General features: G+C 44.5%; 1 protein-coding gene across 4 annotated transcripts in view; it reads left to right on the forward strand.

Annotated features, from left to right (window-relative positions):
* Positions 1-9,999: 9,999 nt before the first annotated feature.
* GAB1 (GRB2 associated binding protein 1) overlaps positions 10,000-18,641 on the forward strand; it is a 91,572-nt gene continuing 82,930 nt past the window's right edge. For all 4 annotated transcript variants that reach the window (XM_066632020.1, XM_066632022.1, XM_066632021.1 and 1 more), the window contains exon 1: positions 10,000-10,197. In XM_066632020.1, coding sequence (XP_066488117.1) covers positions 10,126-10,197 — 72 coding nt within the window. In that variant the 5' untranslated portion in view covers positions 10,000-10,125. The remainder of the gene's footprint in view (positions 10,198-18,641) is intronic.

Raw genomic sequence — 18,641 nt, forward strand, 5'->3', positions numbered from 1 at the left:
CATCAATAGGACCATGAGTTCATGGCAGCACATTAGGGAGAGCAACTGAGCCACTGCCTTAATGGGAAGGGTTACCAGATACCAAGTGGGACAGAGTGCCTATAACTTTAACCATGGTATAGAAGAGGGAATTTTGACAGGTGCAGCTCTAATGGAAGGGTTAAAAAACTGCATCTGCCAAAATCCCCTCTTCTATACCATGGTTATAGGCACTCTGTCCCACTTGGTATCTGGTAACCCTGCCCCACTTTGTATCTGGTAACTCTATTAATGGGTCAGCATGGACCTGTGGCCAGCAGTGGCAAATTTCTGCCACACTTTCAAAAAGTAGGAAGAACAGAGAAGAGAGAAACTGAGGAAATGTGCCACTCTAGGTAGTCAGTCTCCACTCCTTTCCCCTTCTGTCACCTTCCCTGCCTTTGCAAAGGACAGCAGGGAACCAGAGGGGAATTCAGTGGAGAAAGAGAAAGCTAAGTAGTGGTGACAGGTGTGATAAGAAAGGGTAGTGGCGGTGATTTAGGTGGGAGGGTGGAAATCGGTGCAGCACAGAAGCAAGCTGAAAGGGGAGACAGCATCAGACAGTAGGCACCAGGTTTGCAGTATACCAATGGCTGTTTGCTGGTGTATTATCTTTAAAGAAAAAAAAAAAGATTATGAGCGCTTTTGGGATAAAGAACTATTCTTTTCTTCCTTTACTGTGCAAATCATACTGAAAACTTTTTTTGTTTAAAAGTGGAATATTAATATTCTTGATAAAATAGTAATAAAGAACTGGCTTTTCAGCTGCTGTAGCTTATCTTGTCTGTTTCCTTGAAAGTCAGCCCAATAGCGGCTTGTGCTTGGAGTTTGCAGATTGATCTGAAGCAAAGGGAACCATCTAGAAGTATTTTAAATCAGTTGGCAATAGGAGTGCGATAGATTCCTCCACTGTTATCAGCTTTGTATGAAGCAGCAGAGTACACTTGAAGAAATATAAAAGACAAGTAGAAATCAGTCTCAGATATAGTGACTGAATTACAGGAGGACCAAAACTGTCTCAGTTCCCTTACTGTTTGCAATGGCTTCCTTAACCAGTATTTTTAGAAAGATATGGGGTAATGATTTGTCTAAAAGTGAATTTCATTACCTTCCCCTCTCCACATCAGCGTAACTATGGGGGGGAGTAAGTGTTGCAGGTGCCATAATGTGTTGTGTAAGTGGCCACTCCCACTTGCCATTGGAGCCATTCTGAGCATTCTGGGATGACTCTGATGGCAAGTGGGAGGGGCTGCTTACACAGCACTTTATGGCATCTGCAACACATACTATGCTGCCCCCTGTAGCTACACTACTGCCTCTCCATACACACACTTCAAACAGTGATAAAATATGTAACACTACCAAGCAATCTCCAGAGAGAGCCAGAAAGAAAAGGCGGAGTTCTTGAGTGAATACAGGACTAACTGGCCATACATGTGTGAAGGAACCCAGTGAGCAACCACAGCATCTTCACTGCAATATTTCTCAGTACCAAAGAGATGCTGTTGTGGAGTCTTTATAGCAGCTTGTCCCTTTGAGATTAGAAATGACTATGGAGGGACTGAAGCAAAGCTCCATAGTTCCCTCTTGTGAGTGCGCATCTCTTTGAACCCCAGCCAGAAGCTGCATTCTTCAAACCATTTATGTTAGAGAGATATCTAATGGACTTGCATAAAGTTACTCTAGCAATTATAGATTTGAGGGTGAACAGCCTTACTCTGCAATCCAGTGAGTCACTGTGTCTTTAAAAGAGGAACTGGACTAAGAGGCAACCATTCCTGTTCCAGCTTTAACGTCATCTTGTGACCCAGGCTAGGATGAAGCGCCAATTTGTATAACAATAAAATAATAATAGAACCAAACATTATGTATACTGTACTGTCCTCCCTGCCAAACATTGCATCAGCATGTGTTACATAAAAAAGAATACAACTACTATAAATCTCTTTTAAATCAGTTTTTAAAAGAGGAAACCAAGTGGGAAAGGAAAAACGGTCAACTTTTCATTAGTGAGCTTTGGGCTCTGTTACATGTGACATTAAAATGGCTTTGGGTCATCTTCATCAATGCTAACTACAGTACACGTTTGGTGACAATAGAGCCAGGATGGTGTGGTGATTTGGAAGTTGGACTAAGACCTGGAAGATGGAGGTTCAAGTCCCCACTGAGTCACTGACTTTGGTGACCTTGGACCAGTCACTATCGCTTAGCCTCACCAACCTCACAGGGTTGCTGTGAGTACAAAAGGATGGAAGGAACCATGCACACCACCCTGTGCTCCTTGGAGGGAGGTATAAAAATGTGAAAAATAAATTAAAAACCTGTTACAGTGGGATTGGAGAGGGGGTCCCCAATTCTAACTAAAGTTCCATGCTGTGATGCAGTGGCACCACAGCGGCCTTTGTTGCATCCAGCATGGGAAGAGAGGCTGCTGGGGGTGTCCCCAAGGTAAAGGGACATTTCTCCTTTTGTTCTGGAGTAAGCCCCAGCAGCTATCAAGCTACTCAGGCTTGCGCCAGCAAAATTGCTGATATAGGTCCAAGCTACCTTGTGTCAGGAACTTGGGTCTGGAAAGGGGGATAGGATATGGAAGTATCCACTGCCACCCCTTGCCTCCATTCCACCCTCTCCCACCCCTCTGCTGACCTACAGAGAGCCTACCTGCTCTGGAGGGCACAGGCCCTTGACTGGAGCTGGCAGGCTGATGCAGGCCTTAGCAGTGGTGCCACAATAGTCTGCACTGCTGCAACGTGCCTTATGGCATATTTGTTGCAGTGTGCGTGCTTGTTCTGCTGGCGCAAGATGCAATAGGATTGCACAATATATATAGTAAAGTAGAGTTGGCACGCTTTGGGCATTTCTGCAGCTACTCTTTGCAGCTCTAGCTAGTTGTTGCTTTCTTGTTTGTAGTCACATGTGCAATACAATGTTCCTCTCACACAGGAAACTGACTCTCCTCCCTTTACCTTTCCTGTTTCTCTTGTGGTATCTGGGCATGTTCCACTCAAAAGAAGACAGAACATTAATGCTAACAGTCTACAACACAGTAATTGCACTGCTATTGCACTGTGCTCATTAGGAAAGATTTTTACCTATGAATGAATGTCAGAATTTAACCATGGGGGTTGGATGACAAAACCATATCAACTCCATGTAAGAAGTGCGTGAAAAACATACAGTATGGCAATCCTGGACTATACCCCATCCTGAAGTGCCTGTTCCTTGCAGATGTGGCTTTAGTTATGACAGTGCAAGCCACTCTGTAGCAAAGTGATACATTAATGTGAACTTTTTATTAAGCTTTAGAGCTGCAGCATTGCATCCATATAGGTTGCTTAACCCCAGTGACTGCAACTGGATTTGAATAGCCTTACAATGCAATCCTATGCATGCTTATTCTGAGGTAAGCTCTACAGAGTTCTGTATTATTCCTTAATAAGTGTGAATAGGATTGAGACCTAAGTAACCTTGATTATTTCAAATTTTAAATTACCTACATGTTTGGCACTTTTGTCCTCCAGTTGCAGTAAAGCTTCAGAGGGAAACTAAATTAGAGCATCCAAATGCATACTGGCAAATCATGTTTGTATAATTACATTGAGAACTCTATTTTCTAAAATTGCCCTGTTGCTTGAAAAGCTCAGTGTCCAATTGGCTGACGAACAGCTGATTTCAATACAGAAATAAATGCTAAAGCAGGCAGCTTGTGACTTTTTGACCTAGATCCACAGATCCTCACATGCCTCAGTGAGTTTTTTAACATTTGAAATGGCTCAAAAAGCACTTCACTGGAGAAAAATGTTACATTGGAAAAATTCCTTATAGGTCTTGATAGACCCATAGGATCCAGGACACCTGGAAACATTCAAATATTCCCACATGTGACTGAAGTCTTAGATCATAATATCCACTAAAAGCTTAGCAGAAGTTCCACACATCTAGTACTCAAAAAGCAGCATGGGTTCACATTTGGAAATCCAACTTGACACATGAAAGGAAAGAAAAACAGTAGATAGCATTACATTGGAACAGACCCCAAATATTAGCTGATGGCAGAAATGATGTTGGACTTGCAGGAGTCTTGCAAATATTCTGCTTTACCCAGTACAGAAGTTGCTAACTGTGGTTTGTGGTGCAATTGCAGGTGGTCCACAAGGCCTGGTTTACTCCAAATGTATGGAGTTGGCATATTTCCTTCTTTCCAGCAACAACAAAATTATACTAGATGTAGCTAAGAGTGTGTCAGACACTTTCTAGGTGTAATTTTCAGATGTGTACAATCACTATAAAGATTTCAGAGGACTCTGGATGTGAAAAAGTGGTCCAGAAACTTGTCCCATTTAATATAATTATGGAAACTTCTGAAATAATTTATCTTTTAAAGAATTTTTTTAATTAAATGTGTGCAATCTAGTGGAAGAAATATAGTCAAGTCCATCTGAAACTGATGACTGAACAATTCAGTGGTTATAGCCATAGTACTAAATGCAGTTACAGCATTATCCTATGTCTGCTTATTCAGAAATAAATCCCAATTTTTAAATGTAGTTTACTCCCAGAAAAAAAAAAGCATAAGATGGCAGCCATATTAGGGAGTATGACATGCTAATCTCAGTAAACACACATAGGATTGTACTATAAAACAGCAATCCTATGCACAAGTACTTTGAACTTTGTTTAAAAGTTGTATATAAATACTGTTGTTGTTGTGGTTGCTGCAGATGGTGATGATACAGTAGATCCTATAGTAGTATCTATCCTATAGTAGTAACCCCTGCTAATTGGGTAAGAGGCACTTTTTCAAGTGGGTGTTCCTCTTTTTAGCAGGGGGAGAGTAACTGGCCCACCTCACCCCAGCAGTGTCTTTTCTAGTGGCTGTCTGCTGGTGTTCTTTTTGCATCTTTTTAGATTGTGAGCCCTTTTGGGACAGGGAGCCATTAGTTATTTGATTTTTATCTGTAAACCACTTTGTGAACTTTTAGTTGAAAAGCGGTATATAAATACTGTTAATAAATAATGTTAATAATGATACTGGGGAGTAAGTGAACTCCTAAGTAAACATGGATAGGACCAATCTATTACTGAGTTAGGGCCCAATCCTATCCAATTTTCCTGTGCTAGTGCAGCCCTGCCAACAGGATATGTGCTACTTTCTGCAATGGTGGGGCTGTCACAGAAGCCTCCTCAAGGTAAAGGAACATTTGGTCCCTTACCTTGGGGCTACATTGTGGCTGCATCAGTGCTGGAAAATTGGATAGGATTGGGCCCTTAGTCTCTCCGACTTTGCCAGAATGTAGGAATACTTTCTGTTGGAGCATATACATTATCTTTTGTGCATTACCTGGTTGATACTATGTTTTCAGTACTGTATTTTGTTCCCCTGGGGGCTGGGGATAAGAATAGGCCCTCAGTTTGGCTGTACTTGTTGTAAGAAGCGACTAAACAGCCACCGGGTAGATGGGACTCGTTAGCCTGGGAAGGCAGCTCATCTGAGAGAAGGGAAACTCTGATCCCAAACCTCCACTGCCTTGTGGTTACATCCAGTTATGGAAAAGGCTTCAGGAGTCAACCTCGAGGCAAAATCCAGAGCCGGAGTCCCTGAGGCAGTTCATGGCTGAACACAGTCACGTTCTGGCAACTCCTGCAACGCTGCTGGAACCAACTGTATTGGCCTCTGCCTTTCCATTGGACCATTTCAGCGACATGGAGAGGGAGGGGGGATTTGCTGCATGGGAAACAGTCTGTCCTCCATATCTACTTTACCCAGGCTTTGTGCACTGGAGAGGATACTGTTCCAGAACCATCATTCAGAGTGCGATACCATAGTCTTCCGAGACTGAAGGATGCCAACATGGATTTTGTTTCGGACACTGGCCTGGCATAATTCAGCAAGTACAGTGCATTGGCTATCTCCCTGTCCTCTGACATGCAGATTAATTTAAAGGGCAAGTTACAGGTTTTTGTTTGAAGATCACATCTGAGTTCCTGGGTTCCATATTTGGGTGAATGGGCCCAGTGATGTTAATTTTTAATTTGTCAATATGCTCTAGAGCAGGGGTGTCAAACTCATTTCATACAGAGGGCCAAATAGCATTCATGATGCCTGCTGAGGGCTGGAAGTGATGTCATTAGGCAGGAAGTGATGTCATTAAACAGGTCATGACCAAAAATAAGCACTTTTTCTCACTTGGGAACTCATTAGCTGCAAATGACAGAAGAGAAAATATACATATTTTGATCATATTCAAGATATGGGAGAGCTCAGTTTTCAAGTGGGCTGCCCTTTCAGCAGTAACACCTCAGCATGGCTCAGCAGCTGAGAGCCTGAGGGCTGGATAAAAAGTTTCTGCTGGCCGCATCCAGCACCCTGGCCTTATGTTTGACATCCCTGCTCTAGAACCTCATCCTTTCTATTTGACTCAGTGCTTCAGACTCCCTCTCTCAGAAGTCCATTCAGGGACAGGTATCTTCTGTAGCAAAAACATCTTCTGTTGTGAAGAAAGATGCAAATAATTCATTTAGCTTCTCTGCAAACGCTATAACCTCTTTAACCTTCTCAAGTACTCTCCTGTCATCGCCCAACCACCTATCCAACTACCTCCCTGGTAGGTATCTTGCTTTTGATGCATTTTTTTGTTTGCCTTGACTTTTTAGCCATGTTGCTCTTCATATTTTTCTTTTCTGCATGTCTTCTTGTCAGCTTACATCTCTTTTGCCAGAGTTGGTGTTGCTTTTTGTTCCCTCATGCATATGTTACTTTAAATAAATTGATTCATGCAAATACATCATTCCCCATGACACAGCATATAAACTGGGAGGGAAAAACATTTCCAACAGTTGGATTGCAAAACCCTTTCATTACTCCCATTAAAAACTTGCAAGGTGGCAAGTAATACGTATAATGTGGCTACTTGCTAGTAAGTGCTCATTTCAGATTCCCCATGCTATGATTCCCCATAGTTCTTGTATAACTACCCTGGCTGAAATTCTACAGCAGTGATTTTCAACTTTTTTCATTTCATGGCACACTGAAAAGGCATTAAAATTGCCAAGGCACATCATTCGTTTTTTGACAATTGACAAGGCACACTGCACTTCTGGTCAGGAGCTCACATCACCCAATGACCCTACTAATATATAACCCTCCTCCAAACTCCCACAACACACCTGCCAACCATTTGTGGCACATTGGTTGAAAATCACTGTTCTAGAGCATTTTGTAACTTTTGAATGTTTTTGTAACTTTTGAATGCACTTGAGTGCATCGTATTCTCAGTGGATATCAAAATAGTTCCTTCCAGCAGTCTGACACAAGAGGGGGACTATTTCTCTTTGACAGAGGGAATCACTGTTAATAAAAATAGCCACTGGTTGAAGATGTTTATTTTCCGTATTAATTTAAAAGCCATTTCTGCACAGGGATTGATAGGGATCAAATGTGCACACCTGTGGGCTGGGCAGAAATGGGTTCAGGGTATTGTAGTCTGAAATGATACAAGTATTTAATACTGGTGACAGCTGCCCAGATAAAGTTCTTTTTAAGAGGAGAAGCTCCCAAGATTAAAGAGTTCCTCCACAGGCCTACTTTCCAAACATGATCTCTGCCAATGGCTCTAGCCTTGCTACACCCAGGTCATGAAAAGGAGGCTTAGCCATCCTCCTGAACCAGCACTTTTACTTCCTCGAATTACCAGCTGTGTGCCTTTTAGTTAAGGAGCGGTTTCTAGAAAGGGTCATGCAAGAGTCTAACAGTCCAATCCTATCCACACTTTCCTGGGAATAAGCCTCATTGACTCTAATGGGACTTTTTTTCTGAGTAGACATGCATTGGATTGGAATGTCCACCAGTGGTTCTCAAACTTTTAAGCCCAGACCTGCTTTTTAATCTGCTGGGAACCACCAGAAGTGATGTCATGGCCAGAAGTGGCATCATCAAGCAGGGAAAATTTTTAACAATCCTAGGCTGCAATCCTATCCACACTTACCCAGGAGCTAGCCCCATTGACTATCATTGTAAAAACATATACATAGCAGTCTGTTAAAAGTACAGATCTCCCCAAACACAGGGCACAATCCTAACCAGGTCTACTCAGAAGTAAGTCCTATTGTGTTCAGTGGGACTTACTCCCAGGAAAGTGAGTTTAGGATTGCAGCCACAGTTACATACTATGTTGGCATCAAGTCTAATATATACTCCAAACAAAATATAGGAATGAATGGGCACCTGCCTGAAATGGGCTCGCGACCCACCTATGGGTCCCGACCCACAGTTTGAGAAACTGGTCTCAATGTTTGGTTCAATCGGCTTTTCCAGGATGAAAGTCTCTCTCCGTTTCCCTGGCCTCCTGCTAACTTTCACCCCCGACCCCCTTTTCTGGACTTTGGAGAACGGCAGAGCCCTGGAAGCCTTCTGGAGCTTGCAGTCGACTCCCTCCCTTGTTCTCCAGGGAGAAGGAAAGAGAACCTTTGGCAGAGTTTCAGAGAAAGTCTCGTCTCCTCCTCCTTCGTGGACGGGGAGTACCCACGAGCTACAGCAGAGGCCAACGTTGGGGAAGGGAGAGAGCGAAAAGGAGGCGTGGGGGGGGGGGAAAGTGCTATACTGATGGGGGTAGGAGAGCCTGATGGGCAGTGGCGTAGCTAGAGGGGGGCAAAGCAGTAAGTTTTGCAGGGAGCAGCGTGCAAGGGGCCCCTTGGAATGGCTCCGAACGGGAGGGGCCCCTTACACGCTGCTCCCTGCAAAACTTACTGCCCCCTCTAGCTACGCCACTGGGGATGGGATTCCCGGGAACAAGGGCTGAAAGGGCCCGATCCTTGCCGAGTGGGTCTGAGCGGTCCTTGCTGGAGAGGGACTGAGCCCCTGGCCAGTGCCTCGCTGGCCCGCAGGGATGAAGGAATCCCCTTCCCAGCCTGCACGTTCCAAGGCTAGAACTCCGCCACCCTGGAGGTTCCAGCGGGGCGTCCCCCGAACTGTCTCCACGCTCCAGCCTGTAGGCTGCGCTGCCCGCGGCTCCCTCCTCCTCCAGCAGCTCCTCGCTGCGCCAGGAAAGGCGCACGCACTGCACAGAGATCCAGAGGCAGCGGGAGGCTTCCCAGGCTGCAGAGGCGAGGGGAACCCCCGCCCTTGGCCTTGGGGTGGGGAGGCTCCCGGCGCTCTAACCCCAAGGAGAGGGGGATCCCGAGGACAGCCAAGGCTGGGAGAGCTGCAGGAAGCGGTTTTCCCTCCTGCCAGAGTGGAGTAGCTGGAAGTTGCGGTGGTCCGGGCGGGCGCCGTTCTGTGCCTGCTTCCTAAGATTACGGTGCCCCGCTGGGGAACGAGGAACCCGAGCCCTGCTTGTTGCCCGTCCCTCTGCCCTGCCGGGGGGGGGGGGAGAGAAGAGCCCAAGCCTATGAGTGTCTACTCAGAAGGAACTACCATTGTTGTCAATGGGCTTACTCCCAGGAAAGTGTGGATAGCATTGCAGCCTGAGAGTCCAATCCTAAGCATGTCTACTCGGGTGTAACCGCCATTATAGTCAATGGAGTTCAGTCCCAGGAAAGTTTGGATAGGATCGCAGCCTGAGAGTCCAATCCTATGCCAGTCTACTCAGATGTAAACCCAGTTATAGTTAATGGAGCTTACTCCCAGGAAACTGTGGATAGAATTGCAGCCTGTGAGTCCAAACCTAGGCATGCCTACTCAGAAGTCAGTTCCATTAGAGTCAATGGGGCTTACTCCCAGGAAAGTGTGGATAGGATTTGCCTCCTGAAAGCCCAATCCTTGGCATGTCTACTCTTGACTAATGTAGTCAATGGGGCTTATTCCCAGGGAAAGTGTGGCTGGGATTGTGGCCGGAGCCTCCGCTCTGCCTGCCCCTGCGCGCATCCACACAGACACACACCTCCCTCCCTCTTTTCCTTTCCCGGCCGTCTCCTCCCCTCCTCCTCTTTCCCCTCCTCTTTCCCTTGCCTTCCCTTCCCCCCGAGTAGCCGGAGGAGGCCGGAGCAAGCGGGCGGGAGGGCGGGCAGGCAGGCAGGCGCGGTGCTCCTGCTGTGTCTCCGGGCTGTCTCGGCCCAGTCGCGCCGCAGCTGCCCAAGGAAGAGCCCCTCTCCTCCGGGCGCCAAGCAGCCATGAGTGGCGGGGACGTGGTGTGCTCGGGCTGGCTCCGAAAGTCTCCTCCGGAGAAGAAGTTGAAGCGCTACGTAAGTGCCTTTCTGGGGGGCTCCGGAGGGCTTGCAGCGGGGACGTCCCTCTGCGCTTCCAGCTCTCGGCGCCTCCTTCCTGTGTGGTTCTGGCTCAGTCCTGCTCCGCGGCTGTCCCCTCTCTTCCTCCTCCACCCAGCCCTCCCCGGGCTTGGATCCCTTGGAGCCCCCCACCAGCCTGGGAGAGCCTCTCCTCCTTGGCAGGACCTCTGCTGCCCACTCCCCGGAAGGTGTTGGGGAGCAGCCACGCAGCCCCTCCGCTCCCAAGCAACTTTTCCCCAGTTGCCAAGTGCTCCGTTCTGGTTTTACAGCATTTTGCGAAAGGCCCTGAGCGGCTTGCATTTGTTTGGTCCCCTTCTAGTTTAGTGCCCTGGCTGGCTGGCGCTGGCTGGCTGGGGGAGTGGTGGTTTGGGGGAGTGGAGTGGGTGAAGTTTTCTATTAGATTCCCTTAGGGACCCACTTCTGGGGGAAAATGAGTACCTGACCCCCAAGTTGACTCTACCAGGAACTGGATGTAGTCCTGAAAACACAGACTCTTTCTGCAACGCTGGATTCTTTGAACAGTATGATGGAGATCTTGTTGGAAACTGTTGCTTTTTTTGTTCTGAGAACTGCCACTGGCTCAACTGTACATGACGTGGGTTTTGTCCAGCCTGCACCCTCAAGAACAGAAAACTCAGGCATGGCTTTGCTGCGTGGAAAGCACTTCAGGGTGTGATGAGCACTCAGGCGTGTGTTTTGCCAAATCCCCACGCACTATAAGTGGGAGCTGTTGGCTGTTGTGACTTCCTAGTGTGTGGACCCATGGCACAGCACACAGATGTGTGTGTTTAGGTCTGAGGTGCTACAGCATCTATGTGTATTGGGAATCCAATGCATTTTTTGTTTTTTTGCAGGGGGGTGGTGGAGAATCCATAATGTAGATACTTTGGCACTTGGTTGATCTTGTTTGTCTTAATCCTGATCCACTTTCCCTAGATTCCTCATCCAAATGTACCAGTCTACTCAGATCATGTGCATAATAAGAACTGTGCAAGCATGGAATAATGAAAGCTGTCAATGACATTGATTACTATGTATATGAATGCTTCTGCTTCTATCTCAGTATTGCATCTATGGCCATTCTGTGTCTGTTCTACTTCCAGTGGGCTGTAACTAATTCTGAGCACTGTGCTTAATGCTGTTCAGATTTGGATATGAAGGCTGGCTACTTCTGGAGGCTATTGGTTCTTATGAAAAAACCTGTCCTTCCCCCCCCCCATTCCACCTTCCAATATATGTCATTTTGTCTAATAACTATCCAATTTACATTTCAAAGTAATCCTAATGAGTAGTCTGCAGAGATAAATATTGGACCGTCCTTCAGGCAGAAAAGCACCTCACAAACTGCGTAGTCAGAGTCTGGTTTCTTTAAAAAACAAACACAACTCCAGACTGTCATCCAAATCCAGTCAACAGACCTTTTTTTTTTTTAAATACCCAACAACTTTTAATCTGCCCCTGTTTCCTTCTAAGGTTTGTCTGACAAGCCTACTTAGCTAGCCCAAACATGTGGCAAAGCATCAACTGTTGTCATCTAGACCTGTCAATCATGTTCTGATCTAGGTGTCAAACTAGCACTGCCTGCCATGTAGTACTTTGAATTATATATGCCAAGTTAGCAACTTCTAATTTTCTGGAATGATCAGTGGTTCTTCCCTTGCCTATTGCCCCCTTGGGTTCTGTACACTATTATTGTGCTGTTATTTACTTGTCTGTTGATCTGTAGAAGTGACAGAAGTGAGTGGGGAGCCCCTCACCATCTGATCTACAATTCTTGCTTCAGGTTCCATTTAATCCCCATTTAAACAAACCTGAGAATGAAGTGGTGAAGAGGTTTCTCTGTAAAGATAACCTAAATAAGCACCATTTTTCAGCAGTACCAGAATTGTGTCTTATGGTGGGCTGAAACTGGCTGGAACAGTTCATCGCAAGCATTGACAGTAACTTGAAATATTAAGATTGTTAACTCTATTGAAGCATTTTTCCTGAATGATAATGCATTCCATTCTATTGTTGGATGGCCACCTTTAACTTTGTTTTTACCCCAGTTGCTTTCAGTGGTGTACGAAGGTCATTTGGCACCCGTTGCACATAAATTTTGGCACCCTCCCCATGACAAAATTATTTTTAGTAATAGTCATGATATGAAATGAATATTTATTATTTATTTTATTTATTTACTGTATTTCTATGCTGCCTTTCTCTCCAAAGGGACCCAAGATGGCATACAACAATAATAATAATGGCCACAGAAGAAGTGCAGATAGTGAACATTTTTTTAAATTGAACTTATAGGTTTCACATCTGTAATGAACATTAGAGATCATAACCTAAAACAAAACAGGGATGGTATGCCTATCAAGATAATATGCAGTGGGCTTGTGGTCTATCATACATACAAAAGCAGTTTTGTTGTAATGTAGAAGAAAGTCAAAACATACGTACAGTTATGAAGAATACATTTGCCTTTCTAAAATGCTTGCAATGAGCTATTCATTCCCAGTGGTAATCCCAGTATAATTCACTTTTTACGTAAGCCAGTTGTTTTTTCCTTTTCTGGTTATTTGGCTATATCGTTGGATAGAATACAGATATTTTGATGCTGTTTGTTTCATTGCATTCTGCATGAAATTATGCATCAAATGATATATAACATGATGGTATTATTCAAAAATATCAAGATTTTAAAAATCTTAGGAGGTGGCCTCTGTTACCCCCCTGCAGCTTGGCACCTGGGTTCAGTGCCCCCAGCCCCCCATTTGTATGCCACTGGTTCCTCTGATCATATTGACAGATCTTTTGTCCACCTGCTTCATAGTGGTGAGTGGGACTAAAAAGCAATGATGGTGCCTCTCAGTTTTTTTTCCCCTCCTGAAGCCTCTTATATCTCCTCCAGCTTGAATAGAAACAAGGCAGGGGGAAGCTGATGAACCCAGTTTTATTAGTTTTTTGTACAGGCACATTGTTTCAGTGTTTCTGCTAGAAATGCTGAGAGCCAGACTCTCACTTCACACTTACTTTCCTTACTGGTGTAATACTGTATTGCCTCACAAATGACTTCTGTTGCTCTTAAACCCCTAGCTTGAGTTAACCATTGAGTGCATACTTTTGTCATCTTCTATTCAGACCAGTCTTTTAAATGGTGGAATGAATTTCTGTTTTCCTTAGCTTACAAGCTGTGAGAAGCTGCTTGCCTTCTGTGACCTAATATAAGGTCCTGGGTTAGGGATGGGTGTGACCTGGATTTGGGATCAGCACAGTTGTATTAGGCTGAAATCTCCTGACTCGTCCTATCTGTGTTTAAGGAAAAGCCTGCTTGAATTCTTCTGGTGACTTGTTTCCACACCTTCTCTTGGTACATCTGCTCAGGAGAAGCCGAGACAAGGCTTCATTTGACTTTCATTTCCCATGCTTTTTTTGGGATTCAAGTGTTGGCCTGTCACTCTTTCCTTGAGTAAATCTACCTCATTGACTGGAGTTAGTTGCATCCTCTTGATAGATTCAAAAGGTGTCTTGCTGCACCTTCTGTCAAGATGAAAAGCCGTACATTATTGTTAAACTGTAACAGCTCTATAAACTCCTTTCCTCGGCTTACTGTCTTAAGACCCCTACCTGAAGTTTGGGGGATGTGTAACCTCAGGGTGCTCCTTTTAAGAGGCCAAATTTTCCATTTATTTCCATCTTACTTTGTTTTTGAAAGCCTGTCAGATTTGCAGCCCAACATACATTTCATGCTGCCCTAGAAAAAGTGTTGCCTGTGTGTGTGCAGCAGTACCACAGAGGCATAAAACCTGTATGGCTCATGCACACATATTTATTTAAAAGATTTATATCTTGCATCAAATGGTGTTTGTGAGCTGCTTTGGCAGTCTTTGAAACAATTACTCACAAAAGTATTTATAAAACGACAACAATCAGTTAAAGCAGTGTAATCCAGTGAGCGTGCATACACCTTCATCAGAGATAATCTGCAGTGGTGTTGAAATACCAAGACAGAGGGAGCCGATTTTGCCTCCCATAGTAGAGAATTTCACAGGGTTTTTTTCACAACAAAGATAGCCCTTTTTCTTGTCATTACTGGGATAGCCTTAGAAAGCAAAGGGAATCACAAGACAGCCTCCTCAGAAGATCTCAAGGTGTAGATGCAGGACATGTATGGGAGAAGGAGGCCATTTTAGGGCCCAGTCCTATCCAGTTTTCTCATGCCAATGTAGCCTCAATGCAACACCAAAGTAGAGAACAAACATTCCCTTACTTTGAAGAGGCCTCCATAACTGCCCCACTCCACTTTAGGATGCAGCACATGCCCTATTAGCATGGCTGCATTGGCGCTAGAAAGTTGGATAGGATTGGGCCCTAAGTACTTTGATTCTAGGCCATTTCAAGCTCAGTAATAATTCTTATTAAAGTAGTGCTTATTAAAAATAACCTACATCCTAAGTTGTGAACTGGCAATCATTGTAGCTAGAACACCAGTGATGTAACATGATCATGAAACTTAGCACCTGTTGGCGTTCTGGCTGCTACACTTTGTACCCGTGGAAGTTTTGAACAGCCTTCAAGGGCAGCTCCATGTACAGCATGCTAGAGTAATCCAAAATGGAAGTGACCAAGCATGGTAACCATACCAACGTTTGATTGATCCAGAAATGGACAGCAAACATAGAGGGTTCCTGGAGCAAGGCCAGGTCTAGAAACACTACCAAATGCCACTTCACCTTAGGAGGTGGACACTTTATTCCAGGAAAAGAAAATCTCAGGTCATTATGCAGTGGCAGACAGAGCGAGAACCTCAGAAAGCATAATAAAGGAGAAAGAAAATACGCCCCTTTGGGTTTTTAGGAAAGCAGTATGAAAACCCTTTAAAATAAATAAAAATAATTCTTTCTCTGCAAAGTTTGTTCTAATGTTTACAAATTCTAGTTTTAATAATCTTATCAACCTACTTATGAAGGACAAATATTAGGCTATGGGACTGTCATTTCCCAGCTCTTCCCCCACTCCGCTTGGAACCCTTTTAAATTGGTGTTTCATTTGTCGTCTTCTATAACTGCAGTATGGAGGTTGAGTTAGTGATACTGAATATTTTTCTTAGAAGTTTTCCCAATTTATTCCTGAATCCTTTAAGAACTCTTCTTTTGTCATGTTCTTTCACTTCTACTTGACTTGACCTGTGATCCTATGCACACTTTCCTAGGAGAAAGCCAGTAGAACACAATAGGACTTCCTTCTGAGCAGGCATGCATAGGCTTGTGCTGTAGTTTTTCAGATGTCCTCTTGGGGTGAGGAAAAGCAGTTCAGGTATAGCTGCCTGTTCAACATCTTCCACATAGAATGATGTAAAGATTTCAGTCGTGTTCTCTGCCATCTTTCTAATGTTATTCAGTACTCATCCCATAGCTGGTTGCTTGGAATATGTAATAAATATCATTATTCCAGTTAATTGTAGACAGCTGCTTGCTCCCTAGTTTCCTGCTTCAGAGATAGGTAAAGAAATTCCTTCACATTCTTTCAGATGTTGCTTTGCCTTCCATTTTCCACTTAAATTTGTCATGCCAGAGTGTGTCCTATTTATTTTTAAAATCGGGACAAGTCTTTCACTTTTTAAAGTGAACCTTCTCAGTGCCTTTTATGACTTTCTTGACTGCTTTTTAACCACGTTGGCACTAAGACTGACTTGTACCTTTCTTTATCTGTGCTACATATCCTAGCTGAGCTTTTATCATCACTATTTTTAAATTATTTCTGTGCATCGGAATGAGATTTGGCACCCAGACTCTGCCTTTCAAATTCCTTTTAAGTAAACTGCTGATTTTTAGAGAAACTTTTCTTCTTTTGAAATTCAATATGACTTGTGTTCGATTTCCTGGGCAGCTTTCTACATACGTCTCATATACATAGATGAGATAACATTGTGGTCACTGCTCCCAAGAGATTTGTCAGTACTTCCATCCTGAACTAGACTCAGGATTAAGTCCAAGGTTACTTCTCTCCTAGTTGTCTCCAGAACTGGTTTAAGGGATTAAGCTGGTTTGGATAATACTTTATCTTCCTCACTGGCCCAACACAATATGTATGCACACTCATATTGTGTGCACATCCTGACCCTCTTCTCGCTTCCTGGAGAATCCAGGACCATTTTTCTTACTTTCATCCTTGAACCAGAGCAAGTTTTTATTGTCCACATTCCAGCCCACATTCATTTATCATATCTAGAAGTTTTGTTACTTAGCTGCACCTTGAATATATGGTTAACCAGTCAAAATGAATAGTTTAAGGGCGCTATCCTAAAGTGCCCTTCGGTTTACACAAGTCCCTTGTGCTGGCTTGGAATTGTCACATACATGCCATAAGGCGTGTTTGCACTGACTTGGAAATTGGGGAGGCCAGTGCAAGGATGCAGCCTCCTTGCACTGATGAGGACCTCAGGCCCAGCAAGTTTGCGCTGGTCTTTCTAGGCCGACGCAGGGGTCTGGAGTGTGGAGAGGGCAGGAAAGAGGTGGGGAGGAAGTGTTTTGGGGCAGGGGAGGGTGGGCAGCATGTGGCCCCATGGGCAGGTGGTGGCAAAGCTGGGGATGGGACCAGGATCCAGCACTCATGCTGGATCCTAGCTCCTTCCCGGATAGCCTGGGGCAGCTCCAGGCTGCTCGGAGTTGCATCACCTCTTCAGGTGGCACAGATCTGAGTAAAACTATTGGGGGACTGCTGCAGCGTGACGAGTTGTAAGGGGAATTATTTCCATTTGCCTCAAGCTGAGTCACAGCCAGCCCGAAATTTGCGCTGGATACAGCACAGACCCCCCGGCCTGCCTGTTCCAGCGCAAGTTGCGCTGCCCATCCCTTGTTTTTACAACAGTTTCTCCTTTTGACTTCTTTCACTAGCTCAAGATTGTGTTTAGCATTTTGGTCAGAAGGGTGATAGCGTATACCCCAGTACTGTCTTACTTTGTGGCCCTGGTATTTCCACTCACCATGATTCTGGGAAGGAGTTTGTTTCTCTTAAGTTTTTTAGCTGGTTGGACTCCATCGTCCTTGATAGAATAATACCACTCTTGATATATCCTTTCCTATTTTTTCCGTAAATTTTACATCTACCGTTAACCATATCCATTGATTTTCACTTTTCTACCAGGTTTCTGAGATGCGCATTCTATCTATGCTCTCTTTTTAGTACGAAGGATTCCAAATCCCATGTGTTAACTTTCAGGTTTTGGTATCTGCAAACAAACACTAATATAGTTCACTCTTCAGATGGCCTTCTCATGAGCAATTTTTCCTGTAGCTCTTTTTGGTTCTATTAAATGGCTGTCACTTTTTCTGTAAGCTCTTTGCTAAGTTCTATCTCCTCTCCTTTCTGAGGATTTGAAACAAATGCACCATCTAAACATGCACACCTGAGAGACAAGTCATTCCAAACCAGATGTCCCATAGCTCCTGTCAGCTTTCCTCCAGCAGTCTGTTTAAAAGCCACTCTGTGACCTTGCTGATGTTAAGCACCAACATGTCTAGTAGTTCCATTGCTGTTGAAGTGAACCCCCTGCCTTTTGTACAGGCTTTCTCCAAAATTTTCCCAATGCATATAAATCCAAACCCTTCCTCCTGATATCACCATCTCACCACAAATTGAGATCTTACAGCTCTGCTTGTCTACCTGTTTCATTATGAAGAGTGGAGCATTTGTGAAACGGCTGTCCTGAAAGACCCAGACTTCAACGTCCTAGGCTGCAGTCTAAATTTGGCACAGTTAGATTTCCCACAGTCCAATCCCATCTGACTTTCCAGTGCCAATGCAGCCATCCCAACAGGGTTTGTCCTGGATCTTGTGGTGGAGGGACAGTCACAGAGATCTCCTCAAGGTAAGGGAATGTTTGTTACCTTACATGGGCTGCATCGGTGCTGGAAAGGTGGATAGGATTGGGCCCCTAATGTCATTGTTCCTGGTGTGCACCACAAACACTGGCTCTTCCCTTGCACTTTCTCCCCACCTATTTATATGGTCAGTGATACCTGTGTCTCTTGCACCAGGAATGCAAAAATATACCACCTGATCAACCCTCCCATTGTAAGTCTTCTCTGTGCAAGACATCAGTTCGCTATAAGAGAAATTGGGCTCTTCTAAGGGCATTAGGCGGTCCTTTTAATTATTATGCAAATAATTATAGGCTGGCATTATCCTGATGGGGGGCTTTGTGTTACCACGGCATGCAGTTTGTTAGCATTACTGTATATATTTGTGTGGCATGTGCTTTGTGAGTGGGATTGTCTGGATTCACAGTGATCTGATTTCTGTCTTTTTCTAAGGGGAGTTCTTTTGATGCCAAGTTTTTGCAACTGGATTACTTGTTCTCTTCAACTGTTATTTGAGAGGTGCACTCTCATTCCTTTTTTCCTCCTAGCTGCATG

The sequence above is a fragment of the Tiliqua scincoides genome, chromosome 6 (assembly GCF_035046505.1).
Source record: "Tiliqua scincoides isolate rTilSci1 chromosome 6, rTilSci1.hap2, whole genome shotgun sequence".
Classification (NCBI taxonomy): domain Eukaryota; kingdom Metazoa; phylum Chordata; class Lepidosauria; order Squamata; family Scincidae; genus Tiliqua; species Tiliqua scincoides.